Source organism: Besnoitia besnoiti, chromosome I (assembly GCF_002563875.1).
Source record: "Besnoitia besnoiti strain Bb-Ger1 chromosome I, whole genome shotgun sequence".
NCBI classification, from domain to species: domain Eukaryota; phylum Apicomplexa; class Conoidasida; order Eucoccidiorida; family Sarcocystidae; genus Besnoitia; species Besnoitia besnoiti.
Window position 1 is genome coordinate 316,272 of NC_042356.1, and position 14,916 is coordinate 331,187.

A 14,916-nucleotide genomic window follows, 5' to 3' on the forward strand; every position below is an offset into this window, starting at 1 on the left:
CATTTCGTCGTCCTTGTTCTGCTGGAGCGCCTCTTCATATAGACTCATTCTCTGTCCAACAGTTTTCCTCTTGCGTCGCAGTGTACGTTGTTCAACGCGCGTGTCCCTATACGCATTCACAGACATATACAAATATGTGTATTCATATATATAGGTATAGGTAAAGATTTAGACATATTACGTATCTACCTGTACATTCATTTGCATGGCAATGTGTATTCATGAGCGTTTATCGGCGTTCGTGCCCCTGCATGCCCAGATAACGAGCGAGAGCTGCTGAGAGCTGCGTGCTTCTCTTCAGCCTAGCAGGCGGCGTCAGGTCGCTCTGAAGTAGGGTAGGAGGCTGCTCAGTACGGCCGTGCAGGTGCAATTCCCCAGCGTATAGTGGACGAGATTGCTGTGTTGATTTCTTTTTTCAGGCCCCGCGGAGGCTGTGCGCCGTCTGCTCGCACACTTACTCAGCGCGTGCCTCCCAGCGAGCCTGGGTGATCTGAGGGAGCATTAAGTTTGGCTGGCGACACACGGAGTCTGTTCACCACCAAGATGGCGAAGGACGCGGGGGCGGGCGAGGTGAAGAAGAGGAGGAACGGCCGCAAGAAGAAGGATCCGAACGCGCCGCGCCGCGCGCTCTCAGCGTTTATGTTCTTTGCGAAGGAGAAGAGGACGGAGATCGTGGCGGCGCGCCCCGAGTTGAAGTCGCAGATGACGAAAGTTGGCAAGATGGTCGGCGAAGCCTGGGGGAAGTTGACCCCCGAAGAGCGAAAACCGTTCGAGGAGAAGGCCGCCCAGGACAAGGCCCGGTACCTGACGGAAAAGCAAGAATTCGAACAGAAACACTGAGTCGCGGCGGATGCGTGGCGCTGCCTTGGTCCTCAACAAGCACCTGCGCCTCGCGTTCACTCAGCTCCAGTGACTCGTTCAGCAACATGCGAGAGCATTTTCGTCTTTTCGAGGACTGCAGGCGACCCCAGGTGCTGCGTCCGACTTTTTCCAACTCGTAATCTCTAGTTACGTCCTGCACCGAGGTGGATGTACACCTGCCGTCGGGTGTACGTACACTGCAAGTGAAGTGGAAACGCACCTTCTTGTTTCTATGTATCGGTTTGAATTGGCAAGAGTGAGCTTTGTTGTTCGCGTCCATTTCGGCACACGTGTTTCGTTCATCTGTCTTTTGGAACTGTCGAGTTTTCTGGCGACTCTGAGGCCGGGGGAGAGCGCGCTGTTCCCCCATCGGCCGGGGCGGGCGTTTGACACGTGGCTCGCCGCCAAACGACAGCGTTCCGTGATAAATCTGTCTTTCGACGCAAAACCTGGCGCGCGTGTTCGGGGAGGGGAAGCGGTGTGAGAGGCGTGAGAGTCTGCGTTTTGTTGGAGGCGAGTGAACCGAGGCGCAGGTCGTCTGTAGCGCAGGGCTCAAGCGCGTGACTGGCGTGCGCAGAATCGCGGAAAATGAGGCGTTTTGTACGGAGAAGCTTTTCCTTTAGTGCATGCGTGTGCAACGCCCACGGGTGGCGAGCTATGTGGCGACGCGCATTTTAGTTGTGCGGATTATCGAATATAGCGTGTATGTGTCTACAGTGTTTTCGGGCGTGTGTGTGTGGAGTGCGTTCGCGGGTAGCATCAGGGGGGGAAAACAGCCGTTTAGAAAAATTTTCGACTCCTCCAGTTCGATTCAGCGCAGCAGCGGGGCGACGGCAAGGCGCTGGCGGCGGAGCGAGATGCGCTGTTTGTACACCGGCCACATGACGGATGCTGGATAGCATCCCAAGTAGCATTCGTTCGCCATCGCAAAAGAAATGCAGAATGTCGTCACAGCGTGTGTGTGCAGATATCGGGGAGAGCGTCTTGCAGCTGCGCGCGGAAAACATTCGAAAAGCGAAACGAGAACTGGGATTTTCGTGGCGCATCTTTTCTTTCTACTGCGAAGTCGTCGTCGCGACCGCGGCCACGCGGCGGTCGGTAGACCTGGAGAGCAGAGCAAGCGTCTGTGAAGAGGAGTTCGTCCCGCGAATACACCTTTTCGATATTGATGCAGATCGAGTGTATGCGTTCGCACTTGTACACATGTACATATATATACATATAAATCTGTACATGTATATACATATTTATATGTGTATATATATGACGACGGATGTTTGTGTGTGTGCGGATTGAATCCGAGTGTGAAGTCGAGGAGGTTGCTGTGGAGAGGACGTGTTCCTATTCAAAGCGAAGCGAGAGAGAGAGAGAGGCCTCCAGCTGCGGAAACACGTCGGGAGAGCGTTCGTTTCCGGTGTCGTGTTTCTGATTCGGCGGTTTCTGTGTGAGGCTTTAGCGCAGGTCAGTGGCGATGAACGCGGCGGCCGTGCCTCGAGGCGCGCGCACCGCCGCGTCGAGTAGACTCTAGTCCTTCAGTCTGTCAATATCGAGACGAGCTCGGGAGGGCGTAAGTCTCTCGCGAAGAATGACTCGCCCGTCGAGGCTGAACAACGCAGTCGCGCTCGGTCGCGGCTGCGCAGTCTGCCGCCTCGAGCGCAGCCACGCACGCCGCGGCATGGCAAGGCGGTGCGATTTGAACTCGAAAGGAGGCGGTTCTTTGGGCGTCCTTTCCGCACGCCATTCGCGAAAGAAATCCATCAAAAGGCCGAGAGCTGTCTCATGCACTGAGCAGGGATTCCTTGTGGATCTCCCTGCAGACTCGCTGGTCCGCTTCACAGCGCACAGGCGATCCAAGTCTGAATTGTGAGGCGTGAGGCATTCTACACTAAATGACGCAGTGAGCATAGGTGCTTCACGCAGCTGCGAGAGACGATTTCTCGACACAGATGCCTCTGCGTCTCTGCCCTGTGAAGGGAACGACCGTCGAGGCGGGCAAAGGCACCTGAATAGATCGCTATGGAAAAGTGAACACACACAGCGACAGCTAGCGGAACCGCTGCGGCAAGGTCCGAAGAGAAAGACATCTCAGCTTCGCACGCGCTCCGCGCCGCTCTTCGCAAATCGCAACCACCTCCGGAGCTCTTTCTCTCTCTTCTTCCCTCTGCTTTTCCATTCTCAACAGCGTGTGCGAGCCTATTCTCTCTCTTCTTCGCTCTGCTTTTCCATTCTCAACAGCGTGTGCGAGCCTAAGACACAGTGTCTCCGCTTCTTGGTTTCTTTGTTTACTCGATGCTTCGGCAGCACAACAATACAGTAATAAACAGCATCGCTGGGGCCCAGCGATGCTGTTTATTATCAGAGACTGCAGAGAACGGAGTTTGGTTCGGCACCGAGTGTATGGCAGTTTTGCTCTGCACGCACGGGCGGATTCCCTCTGCATGGCGCGCCCACGCGCCGCAGGCACTGCTGCTTTCGCTCAGCTTCAGTTTTCGAAACAGATAATGAAAGCCACTTGAGCAGTTTGCCTTCCGCAGGCGGTCGCCCCTCTGAGCCCAAGAAACCCCTCACCTCGCCATGCACACATGCGCATGCGCGCCCATATCCAAAAGCATCTACACGTGTATACCAATACACGTACAGAGAAATACGTACATAAAGATATATATAGATTTATATCGACGTATAGATGAATACGTATGTGCACGTGTACGCAGCGGTCATTTGAAAGTGCGGAAGTGGCGCACACAGGCGTCGCCTTTCTCTCTTTCGCTCAAGCGCGACGGCGAACGTGGCCCCGTGTGCAAAAGCTTGAGCGTCTGCAGCACAGGGGCGTCGCGCATGCGGTATCCGCGGTGTCTACACACAATTAACAGTCGCGTCTCTGCGCTCCCCGCACACGCGGTAGAGACGGGTAAGAAAGACTTCCTCAGGCGACGCACACCTCGACGACGCCACAAACTGCCGCAAGAAATGGCAGAAAAAAGAAACTCCCCGCAAGCTTGGCGACCTGCGTGCGGCGTACGTCGTGGGGGGACTCGCGTCTGCGCGAATCGCATTCACTCCCTCAAATTTTTTTCGCCGCAAATGAAGCGTTCCCTGCATGCACAACTGGAGAGGCCTGGCGTCTGACACCTCGCATGCGAGGGAGCGCGCCTCAGAAAAGCCGCAGGGGCTGATGATCGGCATGCGCCGCGTAAAAGTGGATCTTCGCCCACTCACGCCCGTAGGCGAGTCCGAGGAGCGGCGGCCCTGAGAAACAAAAGCCGCCACAGACGCGCCAACGTCGCTGAGACAACAGGATCGCAAAGGTACCTAGGCGACGCCCGCGAAAACTGCACACGGCCTGCAGAGCTCAAGGCATGCGATAGCAGCTAATCCACGTGTAAGATGGAAGTCCCTCGTGAAATTTGCCGCAGGCCGCGGGAGAGAGCGGGGAACAAGGAGAGCCGACAGACGCGCAAAAACGCCGAAGCGTGCCTACCGAGCATCAAGCACGCCCAGAAAATGCCGTTTGCGACGAATTTCTTGTGGCGGTAGTGCCGCCCCAGCGCGATCAGCGGAATTTGCAGAAGCATCAACCCAAACAGGTACAAGCGGACGAACCGAAAGCACACCGCCTGAAAGAAGAGAAAAAACAAAGGGAAATGAAAGATACCCTAAAAGATCACACCCACGAACAAGCCGGAAGGCGGCAGATTCCGACGCTGCAAGGGAGAAAAGAGAAGAAAAGGAGAGATGCCGCGCAACCTCAACCTGCATCTGAGTCTCGCGCTGGTGCACATGCATGCCGAAGGTCAAGCAGACGCTTGCTGTGACAGATACGCCGACGCCGCTGCGCCTGCCTGCGCGGTCGTTGCGCCGCCTCCGTTTCCTCTCTTCCTCTTCTACGCAAATGTGTGACTCGTTTTGCAGCGAGCTGCATGCGCCGCACCGAATGCAAGCAGACATCCTCGCGGCCACGCAGAAGGCGCCAGGAGAGAGAGGATTGAAAATTCGCACGCACAGATCGGGAGAGAAAGAGTGACAGTGTAGGGAGAACTCACCAAAATCATTTCGTGGAGCAGCGCCGAAAACAGAAACGTTGCGAACGAAGCCGTGCGGTGGCTCCACTGTGGGTTGAGAACATTCGCAAAAACACAAACGATACCCGAAGACGAGAATAACAGTCCGTCGATTTCCGGCTGAAACACGTTGACACAAGGATCCCGATACACACGCATGTGTGCAAAACAGGCACGTCTGGGAGGATGGAGTCACCACACACTGGCGACCAATGCTAGAGCGACACATACAAAGAGCAGCACGTAAAACAGAACCGCATCAATATAGATTGATACATATATAGAGAGAGAGAGATATGGATATGGATATACATCTACACATACCAATAGATATATAGATAGGCATATATATGGAATAGAGATACGCATATAAACAGAGCAGGACATGGGCATCACATCGTCGCCGCAGGCGGGGGATCTGCGCAGACACCTCTCGGGTTGATGAGCGGGAGAGGACAGGGGTCACGAGAGAGGAAGAGGCCGTTGGGCTCGTCCGGAGCGGCAGATTTTTGTCTCACCTTGTATCGCTGCTGGGTTTCCATATACACGTGTCGCAGCAGAAAGCGATGAACAGGTTTGTTCCATTTTCTCGAATACTCATCCCAGTTCGTGCTGTTCCACCAATCCTGCAGAAACCTCAAGACACAAAAACGACGTCTCTTTCGAGCCTCTACGCATTTATAAATGTATATGTATGCATCAATATATATATATATATATATATTAAATATGCAGTTTTTTATTTCTATTTATATGTGTACTCGGATGTCGGCGTCTATCTATCGGTATACAAGCACAACCGGCATCTAGATCGCCGGGGTTACACTCCTGTAAAAGGTCGGGAGAGATCCGCCTTGCCAGCCTCGGTACACCAGCGCAGGCGATCCTGCACGATGAGAGCTGCAGGCCCTCGCGGTGCCTTCCAGTCCGTTTCACAGCCTCAGAGAAAAGCACGCGGCGGCCTCTCAGAGTGTGTCTCCGCGCGGCAGGTCTCGGTTTCCGCATCCTCCCCACCCCTCCACGAACTCGGTCTCCTCTGAGATTCTTTTTTACTGCGATCTGCGTGTTCTTCTCCGCTGAGACTTCCGCATTAAGGCTTTCTCTGCGTCACTTACGTCGTAGAAATTCCTGTTTGCGAAGTTGGTGACTTCGGCGGCCAGGTTGCAGATGCACTCAAAGATTATGTAGAAGACGAGGATATCCAGGAAGAGAAAGGGAAACACGAGACTGAAAACCGCCTGCGTGAGCGACATGGTCGGCGAGCGCATCATCGTCGGGATCAAGTACGACGTGCATGCAAGGTACATCACGACCTGCTCAGAGAGAAAAGAAAAAACGAGAGGCATGCAGACGCTGGAAAGCGGCAGCCGGTACGCGAAACGAAAAAAACCACGCCGAAGCAGTGAATAAGCACACAACACGCACACCCAACGATTACTGGAACTTCAAATAGATATATATATACATCTATGCAATACATGCATGCAACATACACAGATAAAAAGCATATATATAGAACATAAATATGTATACGTGGAGTAGGAATACTACACCGTAGCCCTGAATGGGCTCTTCGCGATTTTGCATCTGTGTGTTTCACGCAAAGGCGCGCACTCTATCGCCTTCGAATGGGGACGACGGGACGACAGAACAACCGCGTGCAATCTCTCACGATTTCTCAGTGCGCGCAACGAGAGCCGCGCATGCGCCTCGCACGTTTCGGGTTTTTGTTGGTCTTACCATCGCGCCGAGCATCGAGAAAAACTTGCAGACGAAGTACGCCGGTCGAAAGCCGCCGCCGCGCCGGTACGCTGGCTCGTACACGAGAACGGGGCACAGGAGATAGTCGCAGAAGTTGCGGAGCGTCACCTGCGGACAAAAGAAAACGCGAAAGAAGTCACAAAAAACTGTGACACCAGTGCGCGCAGCTCCTCCACGCCGCCGTGCGCCGGTCGGGGAGCGACGTCCGAGCGACGGAATTCTCCAGGCGCGCGAAGCGGCATCCCCGCTGCAACCGTCAACGTTCGCACACGCATACACACTTGCTGATGAATGGTGCTCTACGCTCAGCGCGAGGCATGCAGACGCGCGCACGAGCGAGACAGCAATGAGAAACAACCGAAAAAAAAACACACAACGAAAAAATACGAGCTGAATTGCACCAGTCTTTGGAAGTGAAACCAAAGAGAAAGGTACGCGGCGCTCACGTTCTCGGGGTATCCAGGCGTGAGCTTGCCCGCTCTCATCTCGTCGCAGAAATTCATGTTTGTTGCGCTGTACGAGTGCATCTGCAGGCCGACAGCGCACAGCGGAAAAGAAACACGCCATCCACAGCTATCACAGGGCCGTAAATCCACCTCTATTCACTCATATATGTACTATATACATATACGGTATTGTGAATGCGTTACCGCAGCGTCGCGGTAGAAACGCCTGCTTCTTCCCCATCCACGAATACTCGCTTCAGGCCGGTGTCTCTAGCACCTGCCTGCGAGTTAGGTTGAACAGAGTCTCCGAATGGACGATCCGTGTGTCAAAAGCAAGTTCCATTTCAGATCCATGTTTACATAAGATAAGGCAATCTTCAGAGAGACTATCGAGACAGAACGAAAAATGAACGTATTACACGACAGAAAAAACACACGCGCGTAGATGGACACAGGCACAGACAAAAATACAGATACATAGATGGAATGAACGCCGTGGATACAGACTCGCAAAGGAAAGCTGCTCAGCTGTATTATATCTTGCATATCTAAGGCCGCGACGCCGTGAGTATCCGCTGCGCAGCGCCGATTCTTAAACGCGTAAGAAATAGAATGCGGAGAAGCGAAAAATGCGCAACGAAACGAGGTGACGATGCCTACCTTCATAAACTGCACAACCGAAATCATCTGCACGAAGGCCGCAGGAATGATAGGCCACCTGCAAACAAGAACAACCTGAAATTTTCGACTTAAAACAGAAATCGATTATTACGCAGAGACACGCAACGAGCGAATGACAGGGTGGAACACATGAAAAGCCAGACACACACAGGACTCAGGGGCGCCGAAGAGCTACGCCACACACCCTCCAACCGAGAAAGAGAGAGAGGCAGGCGCGCCAGTTCAAGGAGAGAGAGAAACAGAGATCCCGCATAGAGACAGAGCGAGAGAGGCAGAGGAGTTGACCGCGGCAGAGACACAGACGGATGCAACGCGAGTACAGCAGCGGTCGCAGCGCCGTGTGGTTAGTTTGTAGATAGTTTTACGTTTCTGAGTTGCCGCATCAGCGACGCTTACGCATTATAAAGGCAGCTGCAGACGGCGTAGCCGATCGCCGCAGACTGCGTCAAATGCTGAAGAAAGAGAAGCGCGCCGCGGCTCAGCCTCCCGCGCAGGTACAGCACGTGTAGCTGGTAGGCCCTGAGAAAAGTACACAGCAAGAAGAGGACGCAAAAAAACTGACTCAATGCGTCTCCTCAGTTTCAGACGCACACACGACACCGGCGCGAGGCTCGAGAATAAGGAGGCCTCACACATAGACACCTCCCCAACTGTCTACCTAGATACAAGCTCTGCTTTAGACGCTTCACCAACCAGATAATTCGACAGAAGCTTTGTCTTACGGACATCACCAGCCAGCTAAATAGATACGAGCTGTGTTAAAGACACTTCACCAACTAGCTTAATAGATACGAGCTCTCTCTTAGACACTTTACTAAACGGCTAATTACATACTAGCCTTGTCTTAGACTCTTCACCAACTAGTTAATTAGATACGAGCATTGTATCACAAACCTCCCCACCTAGCTAAATAGAAGCGAGCAGTGTGTTAAACACTTCAGCATCTAGCTAGTTACACACGAGGTTTGGTAGACACCTAACCTCCTAGCTACACAGATACGAGCCTTTTTGGACACTAGCAAAGCCTTCGCGACCCCGACTCCTCGACTTACGTGAAAGACCACGCAAACAGTTTCGCCCACATGAACATCTGCAAAAGCAAAGCATGCACGTGGCGAACGCCATTTTCAGGCTGGCAGGCCTCGATTCGACGCAGGCACGCGCGGCTCCAGGAGGCCGCGGGCACAGAGCAAACTCTGCGTGAGGACCCACAAGGCGCTCGTAGTGCATGCCCGCTGGAAGCAGGTGAGACGACTCAGCAGCGACGCGCAGACAAGCAGGCCGTCGCGCAGACCTAGGGCGCGGCGCGTTCGGAATATGCGAACCCGCTGCCTTACCCTCCCTCCGCGGAGTGGTTTCTACACACTGGCTCGTGACTCGAAGCGTGTGAAGATCTCTAAGGGGGTCTCTCCGTCTGCGAAGGATGAAAGTCTCCTGCCGTGTCCCTCGCACACTCCACGGCGCTGTGCTCATTTTGCGCGCTGCTCTCAGTTCGCCACACGCGGGGCCGCCTCTGACGCACACTCACCAAGAAGAAGAAGTCGTCGAACATCGCCCGAGCCAGCTGCGCGCGCCACAAGGAAAGAATGAAGAAAGGCATGCACGCATCTCACGTTAAACAACGGTCATCCGAGGAAAGAGGACGGGAGGCGCGGGAGACGCCCGCGACAGAAGAGGAGAACACAGCGAACGCGCCGAGACGGCAGACGCTGTGTCTGCCAGGCAGAAAACGCTTTCCGCGTCTGCCTGCACGAAGCGAAAGCATGCTTTCTAAGTGGAGAACGCACAGTCGCGCACAGTCGCGCACAGACGCAGGCGAGCGACGCAGAAATCAGGGCAGAAGAGACGTCGAATTCGGAGCGAAACTGCCGCAGCGGAGACAGCGAGATGGAGGTTCGGGCACCGAGGAAGCGAGTGAAGGAGGGAGAGGCGGAGGGATGCGAAACCCTCCGCCTCTCCCTCCTTCACTCGCTTCGCACAAGAGCGAAGACAGCAGACGCAAGTGCAGACGCGACGACGAAGAGAACTCACCGAAGGATCCACGAACTCCTTGCTGTCATACCAGCGCAGAATCGGGTTCGCGAAGAGGTAGTAGAGCGCGGCAATCACTGCAAGTACACCGCACACAAGGCAAAAATGGGCGCGTGCAAAAAGTCTAAGATGCAGGCGACAGCGCAGACCTTCTTCACTCAATAAGCGGTCAGCCGCAGACCGCTCCAATTCTGACACGCGAAGTGAGCTTTAGCGAAACCAGAAGGGGAGGATGCGGAAAAAAGGAGAGGGGTACGAGCCAGCCGAGACGAAGAAAAGTGAAGCGCGAGGACCGAGGAGTCGTGTTTCCAACGGGAACTGCACTAAAGGGGGATGGATGGCAGACATCCGCGAGCTGCTTACGCAAAACACGCAGCGGGCTCTCTGTGTGTTTTGCATGGATATCATCACCCTACACGCCCTCAGCTAGTTACTGAGAAGCGCTCACTAGCCCGCCGCTGCAACTTCGTAATCTCAACGGACTGCGACCGAGAAACTCCCAGCGCGCAGCGGCACAGGAAGGCGACCGACAGAGGGAATGTGTTCGCGACAACAACCAACAGGCTGCAGAAGAATCTGGATTTGTGTCGGCTGTCTCGCGCGCCTTACGCAGAAGAACAGCAATGCCGCGGAACTCGGAGCGAGCGATGTCAGAGTTAGGATCGAAGAAATCGAGTTTCGAAGGAAACGTTCTTCTTTCTTCATTGTCGCGTGCGTCGCCTTCTGTCGGGAGTTCTCGCCTTCTCTGCTCGCCCGGCGTGGCGGCGGCCGATGGCGCGATTCTGGTTTCTTCTCCCTTTCCGCCGGCACGCGGCGTAGCTAAGGCATCGCGCGCCTCTTCTGACGGGCGCGCGACCACGTTTCCGGATCCCAAGTTCTCGATTCGCTCGCTCGCTCCTCGAGTCGGGGAAGCGTCTTTGGGCGTCGCGCATGCGCAGGACGGCGGAGGCGCAGGGCCGTGGGCGTCTCGCTCTCTCGCGCGTCGCCTTCCTCGCCCTGGCCTCCGCCTCTCGCGGTCGCTGCTGCGGCCAGTCGGCGCCGCGTCGAGCTCTTCAGAGAGGTCCTGCGCAGGGCACGATGTCGCGGACTCCGGCGGGGGAGAAGAAGTCGTCTCTGCCTCCGTGACCGTCCGCCCCTGCTCCTGCTCCGGCCTCGCGGACGCCTCCGCGCGCTTCTCGCAGGAGTCGGCAGCCGTCGACAGCGTGGACAGCGAGGGCGCAGAGAGCGGGTGACGCGGCTTTCCTCGGCTGGCCTTCATCGATGGGAGAAGGAAAGAAAGGAGAAACAGGAAAGAAAAGAAAAGAGAGAGAGGCGACGAAGTCGACCAACGGTCGAGACGGCGGTTGCCGCGCGCAACGGAAGAAAGCGAAACGCAGGGGCACCGGGACGAGAGGAAGTCGACGAGGAAGGGGAGGACGGAAAGAAGAGGAGTCCGCGAGTCGAAGAGTCAAGAGACAAGAATCTGACCTCACGGCAAAGAGAGAGCGGAGGGGGTTGAGCCGGAGGCCAAGCGCGCAGAGATGCAGGCGGTGCGGCAGAAGACACAGCCGCAGCGGTCTTGGCCTCAAGTCTGGGAGAGAGATGAGATCGCAGCGGCAACAAGAAAAGACGAGAGAGAATCTCGGCGAGAAGAAACAGTCCAGCTGGAAGAAGGCACCTTCTTCGGGGTTCACGGTCGCAGGCGGGAACACGAGAGCAAGGCCGGCAGGGAGAAGCCGCAGAGGCAGAAGAGAGCCCCGAGCAGCGACCTGTCTTCCTCCTGCTCCCGCGCCTTCTCGAGAGGAAGAAGCGGAGGCAGAAGAGCTCGCGTCGTTCAGTTTCCTTCGCCGGGGTCGAGCTCCCTCGCCGTGTGCCAGAGGTGCACACGCCAGCCTGAGGCTGGGCTGCAGCTAGAATCTGTAAAAGAGGGCACCGAGAAGGCAGACAAATCGGAGGCGGACGCGATCGCTCCTCTCTTTCGAATGAAACGAGAGCGGCTTTCAACTGCCGACTAGGAAAACACGCATCTCCCGTGACCACGGGCCGCGGAGAGGAGCAAGACATGAGGCCGATGTGCGCCGCGCTAGATGTCTCCACTTCACGATGTGAGGAATGGGCAAGTACATCGAGGGAGAAAGCGGGAACGCAGGAATGCAGTCGGGCTCAGCCTGGTTTCGCGGAAAGGCACTGCGAAGCGCACGTAGAAAAGCGAGAAAAGTGCAGATCGAGAGAACACGAAAGGAACACCCTTGCGTAGCGAGTCCGCGCTCACGAACACCCGAGAGGTGCAACCTTTGCGTGCCTTCGACGCCCCCAGGGAGAAAAATTCCACGCAAGACAAGAGACGACAGACACGAGAAAAGAGGCAAGAGGCCAAAACGCCTTTTGGAGTGCTCTCCGGAGAGGAGGAACCGAGAGGAGAGCACCGAGAAACGCGGAAGCAACGCAGTCAAGGATGAGCTGCACGACGACAGTGTCTCCGCGGGCCACGGTGTATGTACACCCCAAAGTCGCTTACACGTTTGAAGCCCTCTCGCGGTTCTCTCTACAAAGGCGCCCTGCTTCCGCGACGGAAGAGTTCCTTCGTGTTCGTTCCTGCGTCTCGGGTTCTCCTGCTTTCTTTTCAATTAAGAAACTGCGCTCCCCGCGGCAAACCCGTCGCGCCGCGCTTTCCGTCGTCACTCTGTCTCGTCGCGAGTCGCGACGCGCTGTCGCCGCCGCCCTCCGCAGTCACCTGGCAGCGAGCCGCCCGCAGAGGCGAGTCACAGCGTCAGCAGCTCGTATAGCAGGCTGCGCCGAAGCAAACTTGCGTCTTCCTGCGCGACAAATGTCTAATGTTTCCCGGGGGTGTGGCATCGCCAGAAGCGCTCCCGCGGTCCGACCGGGGTGCGCCGAGATGAGACAGTGCAGCGCGCCAGGAGGACAGACGCTGAAGGACCGTCACAGCTGAAAGCGCATCCTCTGGTGAGCTTCCTGCACACCGCCTGACAACCTCCGTTGCATTCCTTCGCACACGAACTCCGTTGCAGAAGAGGCCGCTCCGCATGCTCACGGTACAGATACTGACGGGGCGGCCGCCGCCGCGATGCCGTGAAATTCATACTCCAGTAGTCACGTTCATTTAAGTCTCTTCCCGGCAGTGAATCAACTTTTCTGGTGCCGCGGCAATCAACCTGATCCCAGGTTTTACGCAATGGGTGAATCATGCTGGGATCCATAGATACAGGATGTGGTGTGTGTCGTGTCGGTTTGGTCTACCTGACCGCGTGATTGGGGGATTCTGCATCGATTTGCAGATCCCGCGTCCACTCAGCCTACGCTCGCGCTTGCCACAGCGGAGGAAATGCGTTTTTAGGGCAGTCTGACTCCCGCACACACTGCGGTTCTGCCGCCGGCGTGTCTGTCAAGAGCCGAGCCCCGGCCGGCGCAGGGCTGTGAGGCACGCTGAGGTCGCTGCGCGAACCCGTACTGCGAGCCGGGCTTACAGGTAGACAGGTAGTGCCGTCCGCTTTCCAGCAGACCCTGCCCTGCGGCTAGCTCCTATCGTCCTCCACTAAGAAGTCCCGCCGGTCTCCGCTACAAAGGACAGCCGAGACGAAGTGAGGCGCCGTGGCGCGGCCGTATCTTTCTATGTGTAAAGCGTGAGTGAAGGATGCAGGGGAGACGAGCCTGTGCTTAGCGGTCCGTGACGCGGGTAGCGCATTGTTAGAGACGAAAAAAGCTTCGCCTTCGGGGAGCGCGCGGGCCTTGTGGCTGCGGCCTTATTCGCGCGGTAGCCCTCTCCCTACACACATCCGAGGGATATGAACGTCTAGCAAGCACCTCATCCGCGGGGACTAGGGGACAAAGGAAAGGTATGCGCGTGATCACGCACAGCAATTCTGTCGGGAGCCTCTGGTTGCGCCGCCACGCCACCAGTCCGAAGCAGGTCTCTAACCCTCTATTGCTCTCTCTCCCTCTCGAGTATCCGCGTCCCCTGCGCTGGGTCCAAGGTTCACAGTTTGAAGGCCTTTCCTGTGTATCAACGCCACACCTCACACCTCTTCGTTGAGGCGGTGCGCAGCGTGCCCGGCCTTCACTGTGCCAGTGGCGCAGTCGCCTGCCGCTGCGGCAATGAGCACCAGGCACGCCTGAACTCGTCGTTCTAAAAGTTCGGAAGCAGCTGCGGAGGTACCGCCACTCCTGTTGACTTCGAGAGCCCCTCCCAACCGGGAACGTGCTGTGCATGCGCCTGCCTGGTGCAGAGAGCGAGGAAGGAAGCGAAGCGCGCGCGCAGGATGCCTCATATCGCGAGAGAACGAAAACCGGCTCCAGGCTAGTGATAAGCTGGACTTCCCTCGTTTCCGGCGCCCATTGAGAGACACCTTCGGCCCCGAGCTGTCTGCAACGTCGTGGAGACGTTGTGGCGCTAAAAAGGAACTCCACCCCTTCGCGTGACCGCTTCAAATACGTGGCACACAAAGGCGCGGTGCTTCTGCCTCCCTCAGGCAGCTTCACAAGAGAGAAAAGAACTGTTCGGCGTGCGGCGTGGGCGCCGTTCTATAATTACACAAACCCTGGTTTCATTGCGTATCACCTCGCTTAGCCGCCGCCTACGTCTCCGTTGACATGGATCAAGCGAAGGCCCCGCCGCATGAGGCCAATATATAGAATATAGAATATCTATAGATATAGATATATGGAAATGTGTATGTCGTGGAGAGATGGGTACACAGCTCTCGTTGCATGGAAGTGGGGGGTGTAGGGCGCTGGACTGTCGCCCCCAAGTACCTCGTTCAAATGGAGTTTCTCAACAAGATTGGGCGAGAGGGTGGTGGTGAACCGGTTAGAGGCGGAGGAGCCCGACTTGAAAGTCTGCGACTTGAGCGCAAATTCTCTTTTCCGCCGGAGGAGGAGGGCGCCTTCGGGTCACCCCAGCTTGCGTTTCTGAAGTGGTCTGCACCTGCAGGGGTTCTTCCGTGCGCGTTGCTCGGAACTTGAGTTCTTTCCCTCTCAGGAGGCCGACACACTTGCTGATGGTGTGCGACTTGGACACGGCCGGCTTTGCGTGTTTTCAGCACCCTGTTTTGCGTTTTTTCGCAGTCGCTTTATAGACG

General features: G+C 56.1%; 2 protein-coding genes across 2 annotated transcripts; one reads left to right on the forward strand and one right to left on the reverse strand.

Moving 5' to 3' along the window:
- Positions 1-543: 543 nt before the first annotated feature.
- On the forward strand, positions 544-840 carry BESB_000410 (HMG (high mobility group) box domain-containing protein; the record flags this gene model as incomplete). The annotated part of the gene is made up of 1 exon (XM_029358796.1): positions 544-840. The coding sequence occupies one exon, from the start codon at positions 544-546 to the stop codon at positions 838-840; it is 297 nt and encodes a 98-aa protein (XP_029221708.1).
- Positions 841-4,015: 3,175 nt separating this feature from the next.
- On the reverse strand, positions 4,016-11,099 carry BESB_000420 (acyl-CoA:cholesterol acyltransferase alpha ACAT1-alpha; the record flags this gene model as incomplete). The annotated part of the gene is made up of 13 exons (XM_029358797.1): positions 4,016-4,110; positions 4,343-4,478; positions 4,905-4,970; positions 5,441-5,548; positions 6,038-6,235; positions 6,663-6,791; positions 7,130-7,210; positions 7,790-7,847; positions 8,207-8,329; positions 8,863-8,900; positions 9,339-9,374; positions 9,842-9,918; positions 10,451-11,099. 13 exons carry the CDS (start codon positions 11,097-11,099, stop codon positions 4,016-4,018), a joined length of 1,794 nt encoding a protein of 597 aa, XP_029221709.1.
- Between the last annotated feature and the right edge of the window lie 3,817 nt (positions 11,100-14,916).